Source organism: Thalassophryne amazonica, chromosome 4 (assembly GCF_902500255.1).
Source record: "Thalassophryne amazonica chromosome 4, fThaAma1.1, whole genome shotgun sequence".
NCBI lineage: Eukaryota > Metazoa > Chordata > Actinopteri > Batrachoidiformes > Batrachoididae > Thalassophryne > Thalassophryne amazonica.
Genome location: NC_047106.1, coordinates 71449720 through 71468913, shown reverse-complemented (window position 1 = coordinate 71468913; position 19194 = coordinate 71449720). Strand labels below are relative to the sequence as shown.

General features: G+C 43.1%; 1 protein-coding gene across 2 annotated transcripts in view; it reads right to left on the bottom strand.

Annotated features, from left to right (window-relative positions):
• kcnab1a (potassium voltage-gated channel, shaker-related subfamily, beta member 1 a) overlaps positions 1 to 19194 on the bottom strand; it is a 385002-nt gene that overhangs the window by 140446 nt on the left and 225362 nt on the right. For both annotated transcript variants that reach the window (XM_034168097.1, XM_034168098.1), the window contains exon 2: positions 11109 to 11152. In XM_034168097.1, the coding sequence (XP_034023988.1) occupies positions 11109 to 11152 (44 nt within the window). The remainder of the gene's footprint in view (positions 1 to 11108; positions 11153 to 19194) is intronic.

Here is a 19194-nt window from a genome sequence, read left to right as displayed (position 1 = left end):
CTCTGAAATGCAATCTGGGACTATTGCAGACAATAATCTGATATACTGCAGTGAGTGCAGCATCCATTTAGTGAAGGAAAAAAAAACACAACTTTCCTTAGCGGGATGAAAGTCCCGGGTCCCAATTGAAAAGACGTTTGCGCTAGCTTGGCTAACGGGGAGTTCCCCTTTGGCTGACCTGGTAGAGGAACGGTCTTTTGTGCGAGCCACGTGGGTTCGATCCCCACCGTCGTCCCGGCCACGAAGGTCCTGCTGCTTCAATCTGGCGTCACGAACAGGATGTGGATCACAGAGTATGCTAACATGCACCTGTGACTTCGGGACAAAGTCAAAAATGGTGGGGAGATGTGTAGTGGGATGAAAGTCCCGGGTCCCAATTGAAAAGATGTTCCCGCTAGCTTGGCTAACGTTGAGTTCCCCTTTGGCTGATCTGGTAGAGGAACGGTCTTTTGTGCAAGCCACGTGGGTTCGATCCCCACCGTCGTCCCGGCCACGAAGGTCCTGCTGCTGCTTCACTAGGATGCAGCAGTTTTCTAGTTTGGCAGATAGTTCTGGAGAAAATCACTGAAGAAATGAACAAATTGAAAATAGAGCTCTCGCAACCTTATTGTTGCAAGACATACTGATGGTATTGGTTACAGAAGGATTTCTAAACTTCTGAATGTTCCACTAAGCACTGTTGGGGCCATAGTCTGAAAATGGAAAGAACACAATTTCCCCATAAACCGGCAATGATCAGGTGGTCCTTGCAAGATTTCTGACAGAGTGGAACGAATTATCAGAAGAATTCTCCAAGTCGCAAGGACCACTTCAGAAAGATCTGGAATTGAACTCTTTGAATGTCACAAAACACACCATGTTTAGAGGTCAAATGGCCCCAAAAACACCATACCAACAGTGAAGTTCAGAGATGGGAACATCATGGTGTGGGTTTGTTTTTCAGCATACGGTACTGACCGACGTCGTGTAATTGTAGGTTGGATGAACTGAAAAACGTACCGAGGCATTCTTAATAATAATCTGCTGCCATCTTCCAGGATGATGATGAAACAAGGGTGAACATTTCAGCAAGACAATGATCCCAAATGCACAGCCAAGGAAACAGTTTTTTTCATTGCCATTGTCAGCATCTCTGGGGGTGAATGGAGCTGTGGGCAGGCCTGGATGCTGGACCTCTGTACAATGATTGGATGATCAGTCAAAAGGTTGAATCCCATTTTGATTGACAGCTATTTTGAGATATAGGCATGTGAGAATTAATTTGCACATTTTTGCGTATTTTGCATTTTTAATTTATGCCAACGTGTTTTGTGTGCACTATAAATCAGTCTGTTTTAAAGGTGCATGTTAGATATCATACAACTATATAACTAAAAAAAACTTTGTACCGCAGCAAACAAGAGAACTGGAGGAAACTGGTGATTTAAATACCAGGAACATTCACAAAGAAGCACACTGGATTAGATGTTATGTGAGAAGATCTAGGTGAGTTACTCTCTGCTTCATTCTTCAGTAAGTGTGTTTAAAAGTCATTGCATGTTAATGTCCTGGTTCGCAAAACATCAAAATATTCATGATTGTAAGTCTATCCGGGGATATGTGGCAATAATTAGTGGTTGTTGTATTTTATTAATTAAAATTAGTGACAGCGAAACCGAAATGTTTTGAACCATTGAATCAATATGAAGCAATGGTTCAGTGTTTAAGCTGTTGATACAATTTATGGTGACATCTGCTGGCCAGTCTTTAACATAACAATTGGATGGAACAATAAAGGGCAAGATGTCATCAAACAGTCAGGCTGTGTTATGTATGTTTAATAATAAGTTCTATGTGCTTCTTGAAAATTTTCACGATATTTTCTTTTAAAACATGAATATATACTTGTAAAATGAAGTCCCTTCGGCTGCTCCCTTGTTTTCATTCGAGGTCGCCACAGCAGATCCAAGGTGGATCTGCATGTTGATTCTGGCTCAGTGTTTATGCTGGATGCCCTTCCTGATGCAACTCCACATTACATGGAGAATTATGGCAGGGGTGGGGTTTGAACCAGGAACCTTCTGCACTGAAACCAAACGCACTAACCACTTTGTAATTGTGCCATCATAGACTACTTGAAATGAAATTAAATGCTTGTGCAACTTGGAACTCTTATGACCATTTTACATATTTGAATTTACATATATAAATAAATTGACAAATTTTATGATGCAAGTCGACAATGAGCTTCCTCTCTTTGAAAGGCCAGCGGCCGCCACTGGTCTGACTTTTTCAGACTGCTTCTTGACACTTTTCGTATGCGGCCCGTCATGTGTGATGTGGTGTAAGTTACACGACCTTTCAATTTAGTAAAAGAAAAAAATGTGACTTATATTCCAGAAAACATAGTGTGGAAAACACATACTGTGTATCAAGATAAAGTTAGTTATACTAAATTTACCATTAACACCAAGTGCTCCTCCAATGTTTGTGCAACATGCTTGTGAACATAGTTGTGAATAAATTTTTCCGCATAGCAGTGGATGCATCAGTTTTCCAACTCTCATTGCAGTCACTACCCTTGACATAGTTTTCAGTATTCTTGTGCTTTTGAGACATGGGTTTTTGTGTTGCCCATGTTTTGTTTGCCTGCTGCTTCTTGTCGCTAGCTTTGTGCAGGCTGATTCACATCCTCTCCAGAAAACCTCTCACTTCTACGTCTGCCATCTCAATAGCACTTGGTGTACTTTTCCTTTAAATGTAGGAACAAATTATACTCTATTTCATTGTGCCCAAAACACACCCATGACTAATTAGGTGACTACTGTAAGTACAACCCCTTTGCATACTGAACCCTACTTTGCCCTCAGAATTCACAACATGTAATTAGCAATGTGGAGTTCAACATATTCCACAAACAGCTGCACTATGTCATTTAGACTGTACACCATAGACTATCATGTGACCACCGTGCTGGTCCATGGCATCACAGTTCCCAGTTGGGGGTCACAGCAGCAGTTTCACTGGCCGCCGCTGAAAAGGGGATCAGCAGAATCTGACATCAGGTATCATTCTCTAAGTGCAGGTCACTTAAAAAGCGTGGACAATGTGTCATTTGTTGTCTGTCGTGACTAAGTGCAGCAGGAAAAAGCAGAGGAGCTGATAAACAGAATCATCTATTAGGCTGAAATGCATGCAGGAAGGATGCCTCGATATGAGAAAAAAACAAAACTGATTCAGCAAAAGTCGCACTTATAGTTAAGTAATGGGAGTTAGTGGAAGGCAGAAAACAATTTAGAGTGCTGAAAAATAACCTCTGAGCAAACATCAGGGAGAAATCTGTGCAGATAAGGTCAAGCTAAAGCAACCAGACCATTGTCATCTACATGAACCTCACAGGGGACCATTTTCCAGTTGAAAATGCTGCTGAGAAAAAAAAAAAAAAAATCATGAGCCCTATCTTAGCACTCTATGGCACTTGGTTTATGGTGCATAGCGCACATCTGTTTGAGGATGCCCATCTACATATTGCTATTTATAGAGTGCAAAATCTCAGTGCAAACCAGGTCGTTGGACAAAAAGGGACTGGATTAATTGTCCTCATTAGTCATGGGTTTGTTGCTGGCATAATATAAACTAAAAAGTGACACTTGCTGGTACCTTAAAGCCACAAGAGTGGAGATGAACCATCTTCATGGGCTTTTAATGGGACTTTGTGGCAGATTTGTGATGTGGGTTGGACAGGATCGCCTTTGAGAACACACTGTAAAAATTATCAGGGTAAGTAAAGCAAGTCCCTTTCAGCTCCTCCCTTGTTTTCATGCAGGGTCACCACTGCAGATCCAAGGTGGATTTGTTTTAAGCCGGATGCCCTTCCTGATGCAACTCCACATTATATGGAGAAATGTGGCAAGTTAAATTGTTGCCTTAAAAACATAAATTACAGTGCCTTGCAAAAGTATTAGGCCATTTGGTATTTTAATTTGTTAATGCCATTTCAAATATGAAAAGTAAAGCAGGTTTCTCAATATAAACATTTCTAAAATTATCTTCCTTAAACTCAAAGCAAATCTCTATAATTTGATATAAATGAATTAAAAATATAAAAGCCAACATGATGGGTTGCACAAGTATGGGGCCCTTTTGGTATAATAACTGTAAATAGTTTTATTGCCAGTTTTCTTAAGACAAGTCAGGGGATGGATACATGAACATTTCCAAGTCACTAAATGTCTTGGACTTTATTTACATTAATTACAAAGAAATACAAACAGTGTGGCACTCTATGGTAAATCTGTGTGGAGTAGACAGTCCTCAAAAACTGAGTGACTGTGCAAGAAGAGTGAGGAAAGCCACCAAGACACCTACACAACCCAAACAAATATATAGGCTTATGTGGGTGTGACTGGAGAAATTGTGCACAGTGCCAATTTTGCATTGTGCATCACCAGTTATACAGCTTAATGCTAAAGTGGTATAGAGGAGGACTGTCTTAAAAAGAAGACCTAGAAGTTTAGCTACAAATTGCCAGAAGGTACATCTGAGATGCAAGCCTAGATTTGATCTATTTTGGTGAAAGAATATCCTTCTCCGCTCTACTCCACTATGAAGCTAAGAGTAGTGATGCAAAATGCAAAGCTTGTACTATGCATAATTTCTTGTAGAGAAACTTTTTTTTTTGTAGAAATCTGCTTTGAGTCGGGGTTTAAAGAAGATAATTTTAGATTTTTTTTTTTATATTGAGAAGCCTGATTTACTTTATTTTAAATGGCGTAAACAAATTAAAATCCGTGAATTACCAAGGGGCAGAATACTTTCGCAAGGCACTGTAGATTAGGGCCCTGTCCCACTGGGGAGAGGATTAATTGCGCATGAATTGAGTACACAAATTATGGGCATTCGTTATCGTCTGCAACAAAAATGGCTAAAAATGACAAATGTCCCAGTATGAATTATGGATATATTAATAATGTATAGCGAATATATGATGATCAATCACGGTTGTATAACGCATGTAGTGAGGAAACGGATCTGACTCATTGCGATTATCACGGCAGTATTACGGTTGTATTATGAACGCATCACGCATGTGTTTGCGCGTGCACAGCATATGCATTGCGGTCATAAAAGAAGCGCACTCTGTTGTGTGGGCCGCCAGAAGAGGTACTGCTGGCCCACCACCAGAGGGCGCCCTGTCTGGAGTGCGGGCTCCAGGCACCAGAGGGCGCAGCCGCCTCACAGGAGCAGCCAGGGTGACAGCTGTCACGCATCACCTGCAACAGCTGTTACCAATCACCTGATCAGCAGGGGTACATCAGCAGGACGACGTCTCCACCTCTTTGCCGAGATATTGCTCTACCTGGAAGGTAACGTTCTCAGCTGATTGTGATCTTTCGACAGTAACTTTTTTGTGCATTGTACAGCAGACTCTTTTTCCAACGAGAGGTGGAGGTAGTTTTCCTGCCGTGTGGATTGCTGGGTGCAAACGCGCCCACATTTGTTTTTTTGTTCCTCGCCAGCAGTACCAGGTCCGACACGCGGAGGCAGTGGCCACCTGGGAGTTCGGGACTTAGCGGCTCCAGTATTCCCGGGGTCTGGTGGCGGAGGAAATCGTGTGGTTCCGGTTCTACTTTGGACAGACGTCTTCTATCTTCGAGCCTGCCCACACGACACCTTTTGTGATTTGGCTGTTTGTCTATTGTTGTAATCTGTTGTTTGTTGTGCCCATTCACAACAGTAAAGTGTTATTTGACTTCCTCCATTGTCCGTTCATTTGCGCCCCCTGTTGTGGGTCCGTGTACCTACACTTTCCCAACAGGATATCTCGGCCAACGTCATGGACCCCGAGGGGCGTCAACCGGCCGTTGAACGGCCAATGGAAGAGCAGGGCGCACAGGCGTCTGCAGGAGGAATGATTGGTGAGTTGCAGCAAATCCTCACCGCTTTTACGGCTCGGCTGGATCTGATGACCGAGCAGAACGTCCTCCTTAACCGCAGGGTGGAGGCTCTCGCCGCGCAGGTGGAAGCGCACCCTCAGGGCGCTGCTGCGGCTCCCCCTCCTGTCGATCCTGTGCACAATAGTGACGTTCCACAGGTCGTTCAACGACCCCTCCCACCTTCCCCTGAAGCATACATAAGCCCTCCAGAACCGTACAGGGGTTGTGTGGAGACATGCGCGGACTTTCTTATGCTACAGTCCTGGACTTCTGTCATGGCTCCAAGCTCTCCTGTCATCCAGGGGTGCGAAGAACCGTGGCAGTTGTCCGGCAGCGCTTCTGGTGGGCGTCCCTAGAGGCCGACGTCCAGGATTATATCCAGGCCTGCACCACCTGCGCCAGGGGCAAGGCTGACCATCGCAGGGCATCAGGACTACTCCAGCCGCTGCCTGTGCCTCATCGCCCCTGGTCCCACATCGGCCTGGATTTTGTCACGGGCCTCCCGCTGTCCCAGGGTAACACCACCATCCTCACGATAGTGGACAGATTCTCCAAGGCGGCCCACTTCGTGGCCCTCCCGAAGCTCCCAACAGCCCAGGAGACAGCGGACCTCCTGGTCCACCACGTCGTCCAGCTGCATGGGATTCCAACAGACATCGTCTCCGATCGCAGTCCCCAGTTCTCCTCGCAAGTCTGGAGGAGCTTCTGCCGGGAACTGGGGGCCACGGTGAGTCTCTCGTCCGGGTACCACCCTCAGACCAACGGGCAAGCAGAACGGGTAAACCAGGAGGTGGAACAGGCCTTGCGCTGCGTGACTGCCGCGCACCCGGCGGCCTGGAGTACCCATTTGGCCTGGATCGAGTATGCCCATAACAGCCAGGTGTCTTCAGCCACCGGACTCTCCCCTTTTGAGGTGTGTCTGGGGTATCAGCCCCCGTTGTTTCCGGTGGTTGAGGGAGAGGTCGGTGTGCCCTCGGTCCAGGCCCACCTACGGACGTGCTGTCGGGTGTGGCGTGCCGCCCGTTCTGCTTTGCTAAAGGCCCGGACGAGGGCAAAAGCCCATGCAGACCGTCGGCGGACCCCGGCCCCTGCGTATCGGCCAGGGCAGGAGGTGTGGTTATCCACAAAGGACATTCCCCTCAAAGTGGACTCCCCCAAGCTACAGGACCGTTACATCGGCCCCTTCAAGATCCTTAAGGTCATCAGTCCAGCCGCAGTGAGGCTTCAGCTTCCGGCCTCACTGTGGATCCATCCTGTGTTTCATGTGTCCCGAGTCAAACCGCATCACACCTCACCCCTCTGTACTCCGGGTCCGGCGCCGCCTCCTGCCCGGTTCATCGATGGCGAGCCGGCTTGGACTGTACGCCGGCTCTTGGATGTCCGTAGGATGGGCCGGGGCTTCCAGTATTTGGTGGACTGGGAGGGGTACGGTCCCGAAGAACGCTCCTGGGTGAAGAGGAGCGTCATCCTGGACCCGGCCCTCCTGGCCGATTTCTACCGCCGCCACCCAGACAAGCCTGGTCGGGCGCCAGGAGGCGCCCGTTGAGGGGGGGGTCCTGTTGTGTGAGCCGCCAGAAGAGGAGGTACTGCTGGCCCACCACCAGAGGGCGCCCTGTCTGGAGTGCGGGCTCCAGGCACCAGAGGGCGCAGCCGCCTCACAGGAGCAGCCAGGGTGACAGCTGTCACTCATCACCTGCAACAGCTGTTACCAATCACCTGATCAGCAGGGGTACATCAGCAGGACGACGTCTCCACCTCTTTGCCGAGATATCGCTCTACCTGGAAGGTAACGTTCTCAGCTGATTGTGATCTTTCGACAGTAACTTTTTTGTGACTTTTGTGCATTGTACAGCAGACTCTTTTTCTAACGAGAGATGGAGGTAGTTTTCCTGCCGTGTGGATTGCTGGGTGCAAACGCGCCCACATTTAATTGTTTTTTTGTTCCTCGCCAGCAGTACCAGGTCCGACACGCGGAGGCAGTGGCCACCTGGGAGTTCGGGACTTGGCAGCTCCAGTATTCCCGGGGTCTGGTGGCGGAGGAAATCATGTGGTTCCGGTTCTACTTTGGACAGACGTCTTCTATCTTCGAGCCTGCCCACATGACACCTTCTGTGATTTGGCTGTTTGTCTATTGTTGTAATCTGTTGTTTGTTGTGCCCATTCACAACAGTAAAGTGTTGTTATTTGACTTCCTCCATTGTCCATTCATTTGCGCCCCCTGTTGTGGGTCCGTGTACCTACACTTTCCCAACAGCACTCGCTCCTTTTGGCATCACTATTCACACCAACAATGCAGGCTCTGGAGCATTTGCTGGACTCGGACAAGTTGATTGGAGTAAACAAGTAGTGAACAGGGCGAGTGGTGACGTCAGCGAATCGCACCAGAGCGCAGCTCATCTGAATGACGATAACAAGAACTTAAATCTGTTATAAACATAGGAATAAATAGTGTAACAGCTGCAGACAAGAAGGAAAAAACACGCAACTGTTTTATCAAGCCTTGACAATGTAAACAAGTCAAATTACCTTTTTAGATGGCTCAAAATGCTTTCTGCAGCTGGAGCCCAGCTGTAGCTTTGATTCAGGAGGTGATTAGAGCCATTTTCAACAGGCAATTTGCAGAATAAAATGATTAATCTGCCCTGAACTAATTATTTTATATATGCAGCATCCAGCACAGAGCACATGGCAGCTGGTAGAACAAAGAACGGCATCCAGCTGTGAACACAGCGCATCTGATTTGCATCCGCCTCAAATCAGATGCAAAGCAGACGTAATAAAAACGCTTTATTCGTGGCCAATCTGTATGCAGTCGCTACAACTTATTTTAGTTCATAATGTGGACATGATGGGCACGCAAAATATCCATTTTACACACTGTCCCAGTCCGCTGCCAAGCCGCAAATCAGTCAGTTGTGGATATCAGCAGATGACGGCGAATATACAGCGCATAGATTATGTATTATGTATGTATTGTGTATGTACTGAGTATGTGAGGCGGATGTCATCCGTAGCCAAAATTATGTGCAGCTCAAAAATCCTGGTAACAGAAAAACGTGCCTTGGCAGATAATTGCGGACATGTGCGGGTGTCGGCCGACTCATACAAGCATGTTTCACGCATATTGCGGATGTTAAGCGAATATGAGCCAATTTTGTGCACAATCCATATGCAAATCCTCCTAAACGCCAGTGGGACAGGGCCCTTAGATTAGACAGAACTTCAGTGATCCCTTGGGAAGACTCCCTCGGGGAAATTGAGGTTCCAGCAGCATTGTATAGCATTACACAGGGTAAGAAGCACACACAGTATCAAAAGTGAGTAAAAAAAAAAAAGAATTTGAAAATATAGATATAAATACCAGACAAACTGGTTTACTGGCTACTACTGTTCCTCTCCTTCCCGTCCTCTGTCTTGCTGTTACTCCTCCTCCCCCTGAGTGAGGAGTTGTACAGTCTGATGGCCTGAGGGACAAAGGAGTTTTTCAGTCTGTTGGTCCTGCACTTGGGAAGGAGCAGTCTGTGGCTGAAGAGGCTCCTCTGGTTGCAATGACGGTGTGCAGAAGGTGAGGGTCAGTAAAGAACTTCAAGAAAAGCTTTTATTCAACTCAGGAAGGTAAATTATATAAGTTATCAACTGGGCAACTTATATAGCTTGTCTTCCTGAGTTGACTAAAAACTTATCTTGAAGTTGAGTTCACTTAAGTTTTTAATGCAGCAAATGAACGTAAGTCTTTAAGTTTAATCACCCTGATCATTTTTACATTGCAACAACTATAACTGGAAATCCAGCATGTGAAAATTATACGAGGTTTAGAGGAGAGATTGCAAAGGAAACCTTCTTAAACTTTGTGACTTGTGGACTAATGGGTTTAAATAATTTTTGGAGACAATCTGTTCAATGTGTAATGTGCCTTGGAATGAGGACTGCTGTGATCTGGTGCAACATAAATTAAATTAATTGCAGTGCATCCGAAAAGTATTCACAGTGCTTCACTTTTTCTACATTTTATGTTAGTCTTATTCCAAAATGGAGCAAATTCATTTTGTCCCTCAAAATGACAACATAAAAAAAGTTTTGTTTGAAGTTTTTGCAAATTTATTTATATATGTATATTAAAAAACTAAAAATCACATGTACATAAGCATTCACACCCTTTACTCAATACTGTGTTGATGCACCTTCGGCAGGAATTATAGCCTCAAGTCTTCTTGAATATGATACCACAACCTTGGTGCACCTATCTTTGGGTAGTTTTGCCCATTCCTCTTTGCAGCACCTCTCAAGCTCCATCAGGTTGGACCATGAGAATATATTTTTCCTTCTGACAAACAGGTGGGCTGCCACGTGCCTTTTTACTAAGGAGTGGCTTCTGTCTGGCCACTCTACCATACAGACCTGATTGGTGGATTGCTGCAGAGATGGTTGTCCTTCTGGAATGATCTGACAGTGACCATTGGGTTCTTGGTCACCTCCCTGACTAAGGCCCTTCTCCCTCGGTCGCTCAGTTTAGACGGGCGGCCAGCTCTAGGAAGAGTCCTGGTGGATCTGAACGTCTTCCATTTGCGGATGGAGGCCACTGTGCTCACTGGGACCTTTAAAGCACCCTAAATGTTTCTGTACCATTCTCCAGATTTGTGCCTCAAGACAATCCTGTCTCAGCGGTCTACAGACAATTCCTTTGACTTAATGCTTGGTTTGTGAGCTGACATGCACTGTCAACTGTGGGACCTTATATGTAGACAGGTGTGTTCTTTCCAAATCATGTCCAATTAACTGAATTTACCCAGGTGGACTCCTTTCCAGATGCACTGTACATTAGATAAGAGTTATCATTCCACTGCTGGCTTCTCACAAAACAAGAAATATTTCAGTCTTCCCGACTGAGCACCACAGTCATATATCAGAAAGCTCACAGATTCCCCTTATTCTGTTTGGAAATTGAGGACACCTTATTGCTAATGTGAGGATAAAAATCACTGTATATTCTTTCTTATTTTTCATGAAGCAATCAGAAGACTCTCAAAAGGCTTTTATAGACCTTCTCAGTTTGCTAATTTAGATTTTAGTTCCTGCATCATTCTCATGCTTTCATATAATGTTTAATCCACATAAATTGTGTGGCGTTTTCTCTCTGCCTTGTGGTGGAGAAATGCATTATGCGTTGTTAAGCACAGCATAGACTCTACTCACCTAATCCTAAGCAAGATACTCTGAGTCCTGATTTTCCAAGGTTTCTGTTAACAAAAAACAAAACAGACAGACCCGTTAAACTTTTATATTCAGTATCATACAAACTCCACCAAAAACTAAATCGAGTTCTGTTTTCCAGGAAACAGATGCAAATGTAAGCTTGAGGCACAAATACACATCAGTGTGACCAGCTCTTTGCAGCAACCTGCGCCCGCTCTACAGCTGTAAGGTGAAGAACCAAGTGCAGACACACTGCGCTTCTGACAGAAAAGAAAAAAGCCTCTTAATAGTCACATTTTATTACGACTATTAAGAGAAATATATCAAGTGGAGATGAGACAAGCTTTAGACATGAGCAGCAGAGGGGCCGTATCGTTTGTCAAAAACCCAGGCACAATATATCCCCTCAGCGGTTAGCGTGCAGAAGCATTTAATACACTGTGCTGACTTAGAAACTGCGGACTGCTGATGAGACACACAATTCTGGCTGCTGCATCATGGTTTCAGGTTTTTAATCAACTCACAGAAGAGAAAACTGCATTCATCGATCAAAGTTGATTCTGCAAACGACTGAATTATGTTCAAATACGTGGATGATATCAGAATAGTAAGTATTTATCACAATACAATGTGCAGAAAAAAGTATGAAGTTTGAAAAAGTATGTGCAACATAAATGGAGAAGAATGCTCAAGTGAATAATAAACAGGATTTTCACTTTTACTCAAAGTTGGATGCAGCTTTGTATCAAATAATTAAATGTCAGGTTGACAGAAGATGTTAGATTTGTCATTGTGACAAGAAATTAAATTAATTTTTTCACATAGGTGCTGAGACAGTTAAAAGTTTGAACCAGTAAAAAAAAAATTAAAAATAGAAAACTGTTAGCCAATAACATAATTACCATTAAAAAAAAAAAAAAGAACATTTACTATGACCTTTTTTATGAACTTTTTCTTTCTTTCTTTTTTATACTTTATTTTTATATTTTGCACAGCAGATTGTAAAACACAAAGCGGATGCATGCAGCTGCAGGCTTCTTAAGGTGGACTCTGTGGTCAGATGAACACATTGCCTGCGTTGGTAAAATAATCCATCACAGCCAGCTTGTGTAGACAATATCTCAAAAACAATAAATGTTCTCTCGTAACTCATCACATTAAAGAGTGCATAATGAAGACAGTTTGTGGTGAAATTTGATGTACCAGATTAATTCCCAAAGCAACGTTGTTTTGCCTATGTAATATCCAACAGATGGTAAATGGACTACATTTATACCTCATATAGCGCTTCTCCATCTGCATCAGATGCTCAAAGCGCTTTACAATAATGCCTCACATTCACCCCGATGTCAGGGTGCTGCCACACAAGGTGCTCACTACACACTGGGAGCAACTAGGGGATTAAGGACCTTGCCCAAGGCCTCTTAGTGATTTTCCGGTCAGTCTGGGTTTTGAACCGAGGATCCTCTGATCCCAAAACCAACAGCTTAACCACTAACTTAACCATATGTCCGCACTGCCCTGAAGTAGTAGTAGTAGTAATAATAATTTTATTTATAAAGCACTTTATGTTAAAAGTACACTAAACAGATTTTAAAAGCCCCAATAAAGCAGACTGCTTTCTTCCATTTGCGAAATATAGCGAAGATTCGTCCCATCCTGTCTATGGCTAATGCTGAGACTTTGATTCATGCATTTGTCTCTTCTAGACTGGACTATTGTAATGCTCTATTTTCTGGCTTACCGCAGTCCAGGATTAGGGGTCTTCAACTGGTTCAAAACGCTGCTGCCAGACTTTTGACACAAAGCAGAAAGTTTGACCACATTACGCCCGTTTTGGCGTCCCTGCACTGGCTTCCAGTTGCTGCAAGATCAGATTTTAAAGTACTGTTGTTACCTCCGCCAAGGAGGGTATGTTTTCAGTCGAGTTTGTTTGTTTGTCTGTTTGTCAGCAGGATAACTCAAAAAGTTTGGAACGGATTTTGATGAAATTTTGTGGAGTGGTTGGAAATGACAAGAAGAACAAGTGATTACATTTTAGTGGTGATCCGGATCCAGGAATTTTTTAAAAGATTCTTCACCATTGCGGGATAGGGGGAATTTTGACATTCTAGTTTCTAACTCCACAAAAACAAGGCAGAAAGGCTTGAAAAAAAATTAGGGTGTAACATAGTCAAATGTTCTATCAAACAACAAAGTTTGGTGATGATCGGATCCGGATTCCGGATCTGGTGCATATGCACACATATACAGTTACGCGAGGAACCTCATCTCAACGACGCACCTCATCTCGACTGAACAACGAATCCAGACCAATTTTTTTTATGTATCATTCGTCATCGGTTAAAAAAAAATGGAATAATCCCGAATAGTGCTGAACGTCCCCGCGGTGAACACAACGTTTCGGTGGTTTTCATGTCAACCCATAGTCTGTAAATTATACAGATTTTTCCAAGTTTCAGAGTCATACAGACATACAAATAAAGTCAGATATTCAGGGTTTGGTCTGCAGCAGCTCCGTAATCAACCGTTTCTGCACTTTGAAGTTGTGAACCATTGAAGCAATGCTTCGAACCACTAACTTGTTGGTTCTTTGATTCGCTGCTCTTCAGAAACAGCAAGTCCGCTTCTTAACCTGTCTCAAAGCCATTAAAATACTGTGAGTCACTTTTGTGTGGATATAGTCACTAACTGGGACTCTTGTCTTGTTGCAGTCAAGAAACGAGAATCGTCCTCCCTTCCGTTGTCACAGCTCAAAACGCTGCGTGGCTCTCTGCCAAGACGGTCCATTCAGAATTAATGACTTCAAAATGAATTTCCGCTTTAAATAAAATGACACTTCTTACAAACGTTGTAATACAGACAAGAAACTACAATCGACTAAAACGTTTTTTTCCTCCCAAAATGAAACGTGCTGTATTTCTTTACAAATTACATCCTGAAGTGAAGCACAGCAACTGTAAGAGCTCAGCTCAGATATATGGAAAGACATTCATGCCAATAATGTCTGAAAGGAAATGCTTTTGACAAAAACTACAGATTTTGTTTATTCCTATTTATGTCCAGAGATCAAGGATCCATCATGTAGAGTTTGTCCAAAGTTTAAGGACCCAGTGACCAATTTCATATTTATTTACTTTAAGACTCAATAAAATGTTCAATTTCAATTGAATCGGCTTATAAAGTGCCAAATCACAACAAAATCTAAATATACTAAAACAAATACATCACAATTGTACATATATCACAATTGTGATATGTGTACAACTATCCTTCTCTGTCATTTTCTTCATTCATTACCTCCTCAAAATATTCCCTCCACCTTCTCAAAACACTCTCCTTGCTTGTCAACACAGTGCCATCTGCATCCTTTGTCACCCTAACCTGCTACACATCCTTTCCTGCTTGGTTCCTTTGTCTGGCCAGTCCCTCTCAGCTAGAGGGGATGGCAGACATCAAGAAATAGTACCAATGGCTAGCAAAGGCTGGGCTGAAGGACAGCACAGAGGCACAGATCATGGGAGCAAAAGAACAGGCCCTGAGCACCAGGGGCCTCATGTACAAAGACTTGCATGGATTTCCTACTGAAACATGGCGTACGCTAAATGCACCTTAAGCTGGTGCCATCCGCCATTGGATCTGAAAGAATAAGAAGAAGCCCACTCAACACGAAAACAAAAATGGACTAATTTTAACATCATTTTATTTTATTTCTTTGTGGCTGACTGGGGCGTTTCTTCACTGTTTAGACCATTTTGCATAATCTCAGGACGATTATTTTTTCAGATGACTGAAACGAACTGATAAGAATTTATATTTACTACGTGTATTTTACTCTGCCAACCAATGCATTGATAGGCGTATTTCGGTTGTTTAAGCCGCAGGGTTGAAAGTGTGAAAAAAGCAGCAGCTTTTAGCTCGTAAATGACGGTGTATGTAATACCGAGATAAACTGTGACTTCTAAATACTGTGTTTTACTGCTTTTGAAAGTTGATGACAGTGCTTGGGGTTTAATTTTTTTATTCATTAATTTTTCGTGCGGTCTTTGTGTTTGGGATCCTTGAATTTACCCAGCAGCCCCTGCGGCACTTAATGTGAAACTGGTTTATCAGAAGCCGACAGTGTAATCTGATGTGGCCACATCCAAATCAATACTAATAGTTATCGGTTATCTGTAATAAAGATACATTTTTTTAGCAGTTTATCGTCACGAATGGTTATCGAAGCTAACTTTTTAGTTAACTGTGCCCACCACTGCCTGAAACAAAGAAACACTCTCTCTAATGCTCTTAATTCTTAGCTGTCTTATCCTAGCTCGTGGCTTTTTGGTCCATAACTTTCTTTGTTTGATTCCCATGTTTTTCTGTTTGATGAACCGGTTTTTCATCTGAGCTTCAAGAACAACTTCCTAGCTGAGTTTTTAAATTAAGATTGAATTTGTAAGCTTCCAAATTATTCACTTGATGTCAAAAGCTTTAAGCTAACTTTCATTTTTCTCCACAACTTTCTTAGCCCTCTCAAGCCCTTTCAAATTTTTACAAAGACTTTAAACTGATTTTCCACAAGTTTGGAAGGCGCCGGAGCCTTTTTGACAGCAAACACCGATCGTCTTCCTTAAATTCAATGGAGTCGATAAATTCCCAAGTTCAGTCCTGCTGGGAAAAGGAACCAGATCCACATCTGCAGTCATCTGGGAGACCCACCGGGTTAATCAGACACAGGTCGATTAAACAAGGCTAGCATATGGCCAACCAGGAAACCAGACTGGACTGGATCAAATCTCACCTCTCCACCCACTCCAAAGACCCCAGATAAGTGATGCTTCAAGTGTTCTGTCAGTCTTTACTGCCAGTGATGCGAAGTGGCTTTGTTTAATTGTCTTACCAATAATTTGTGAACACAAGATTCACTGCTAAGATTTAATTAAATATTCTGTTCAGTTATATCCAGTACAATATTCGCAGCTTCTAGGACAATAAGAGACAACAGCTTCCCCCTGTGATGACACATTTCTGCAGTCAGAAAAACCCTGTAACTCGAGGGCTTCCAAGATAAATGTGAATTTTTCAAATAGACAAAAGTGTACAACCAGCAGCCTGATGCAACAGTAATACTACACACTGTTGTCCAAGATGATACAAGCGGAGACTTTCAGGCAGCCGCAAACATCATTACATAAGTAAGTGATGGAGAATTCTGAACGAAGCAGCTGACTGAAGATTCAACAGTCTGCCAGGTCAATTGTAATCGTCCCTTCATGTTGGCCAAAAAAAAAAACATGACCACGTCCCAGACACACTGTCACTCACAGACATTCTGCACAACTTGTCCTCCCTGTCCACTCAAATGCTACAAGGCCCAACTGACAAACGCCTGCCATGTTGAGAGAGAGAGAGAGAGAGAGAGAGAGAGAGAGAGAGAGATTTGAGCAGGTGCAGAACTAAAAGCAGCGCTCCAATTCATCAGTTTGTTGGCAGTACAGGTAGCATAGTTTTCCAGGAAGAGTAGTTTATAAATTGTAAAGTTGGCACTTTTGTACTTGCCTTCTGAAGCTGTACTTGTAGAATAAAGCAGCACTGTTCCTCTAATAAACTCCATGTCATTGTTTCAAACATAGACTTATTTTGTTTTTCATTACAAACGTGAGCTTTTGCTTAATGACAACAAAAGACACCTGGGATTAGGTCGTGATCATTTCCCGAATTGGGTTCTCCTGTAAAAAGGGCATGGAGGAAGTGATTCCAAACGTAACTAGGACACTCAGAGAGCATATGTATGGGGCCATTATTATTGCAAAAGTAGTTGCAAATGTGTATTTTGATAGATCAAAATACACATGTATGTAACCACATCCAAAAATGTGCCAAAAAAAAAATCTGTGTAACGAAATTCACAAATGTGCAAAAACAATCTGTGTGTATGTAACCAGATTCAAAATGTGCAAAAAATCTGTGTGTGCGTGTGTCTGTAACCAGATCCACAAATGTGTAAAAAAAAAAAAAAAAAAACTGTGTATGCAACCAGATCAACAAATATGCAAAAAAAATCTGTGTAACCAAATTCACAAATGTGCAAAAAAATTCTGTGTATGTAAACAGATCAACAAATGTGCAAAAAAAATGTGTGTGTGTAAAACCAGATTCACAATTGTGCAAAAAAAATGTGTGTGTGTAAAACCAGATTCACAATTGTGCAAAAAAAATGTGTGTGTGTGTAAAACCAGATTCACAATTGTGCAAAAAAAATGTGTGTGTGTGTAAAACCAGATTCACAATTGTGCAAAAAAAATGTGTGTGTGTGTGTAAAACCAGATTCACAATTGTGCAAAAAAATCTGTGTAACCAGATTCACAAATGTGTAAAAACTAATTTGTGTGTATATACTTTGATTTGTGCATATGTAACCAGATCCACAAATGTGCAAAAAAATAAAATAAAATCTGTGTACTTTGATTTGTACGTGTGTAACCAGATCCACAAATGTGCAAAAAAAAAGAATCTGTGTGTATATAACCAGATCCACAAAAGTGCAAAAAATCTGTGTAACCAGATTCACAACCATGTAAAAACAAATCTGTTTGTATGTACTTTGATTCGTGCATATGTAACTAGATCCACAAATGTGCAAAAAAAACAAACAATTGTGTGTATTACTTTGATTTGTGTGTGTAAACAGATCCACAAATGTTCAAAAAAATGTGTGTGCGTGCGTGTGTGTGTGTGTGTCTCTGGGTATTGGATGTGTTCTTACACATGACTTTTGCTACACTCCTGCCACGTTAGATCTGTAAATGCATGCAGTGATTTGTATGTGTGTGGAAACTTGTCTGCGCCGCTGTGGCTATACAGAGGCCAAGCATCATGGAGCATTCTGCCCAACAGTAATGAATGTGATACGCATTCCGGACGGATTGTCATGGTAACCGGTCTGATATGGGAAAATATCAGACCGGAAATCAGCCAATCAGAGCACACATAGCGTTGCAGCCATATTAATAAGACGAGGTCTATTAGAAAAGTATACGACCTTTTTTATTTTTTCCAAAAACCTGATGGATTTGAATCACATGTGCTTGCATGAGCCAACCTTGAACCTTTGTGTGCATGCGTGATTTTTTTCACGCCTGTCGGTTGCGTCATTTGCTTGTAAGCAGCCTTTGTGTGAGGACATGTGCAGTGCGCTCAGTGGATTTTCATTTCAAGGAAATGGCGGACGACTGGAGCAGCACAACTGCATCAAATTTTGCCACAAACTGGGCAATAGCCAGGTGGAAACCATTCGGATTATTCAGATGGCTTTCGGTGATGATCCTCTGGGCATCACACAGATTAAGGAGCGGTACAACTAGTTTAAAGACAGCCGCACAACGGTGGAGGGCGCCGCACTCTGATCGGCATCAACACGCTGAAACGACCGGATCATTTCCAAAGTGAACGCTGTGGTGATGTGGGACCGTCATGTGACTATCCGAGAAATTGCGGAAGAGGTGGACATCAGCACTTTTTCAGCACATTCCACTGTGAAAGAAGATTTTGCCATGAAAAGAGTGGCAGCGAAATTCATCGGCACGAAGCTGAAGGTGCAGCAATAGCGCCTCCGTGATGAAGCCTCACAGGACATGTTGTGACATGCCCAGCTCGTCAACCATTCAGACAGATTCAGACAGCTTTAGGTGGCTTTTCAGTTGTGTGACTATCCAAGAAATTGTGGACAAGCTGGACATGTCAGGGCATGTTACAACATGTCCTGTGAGACTTCATCATGGAGGCACTGTTGCTGCGCCATCAGCTTCGTGCCGATGAATTTCTCCGCCACTCTTTTCATGGCAAAATCTTCTTTCACAGTGGAATGTGTCGAAAAAGTGCTGATGTCCACCTCTTCCGCAATTTCAAGGATAATCACACAACGGTCCCACATCACCACAGCGTTCACTTTGGAAATGATCTGGTCATTTCAGCGTGTTGATGCCGATCAGAGCGCGGCTTGCTTTCCACCGTTGTGCGGCTGTCTTTAAACCGGTTGTACCGCTCCTTAATCTGTGTGATGCCCAGAGGATCGTCACTGAAAGCCATTTGAATAAACCGA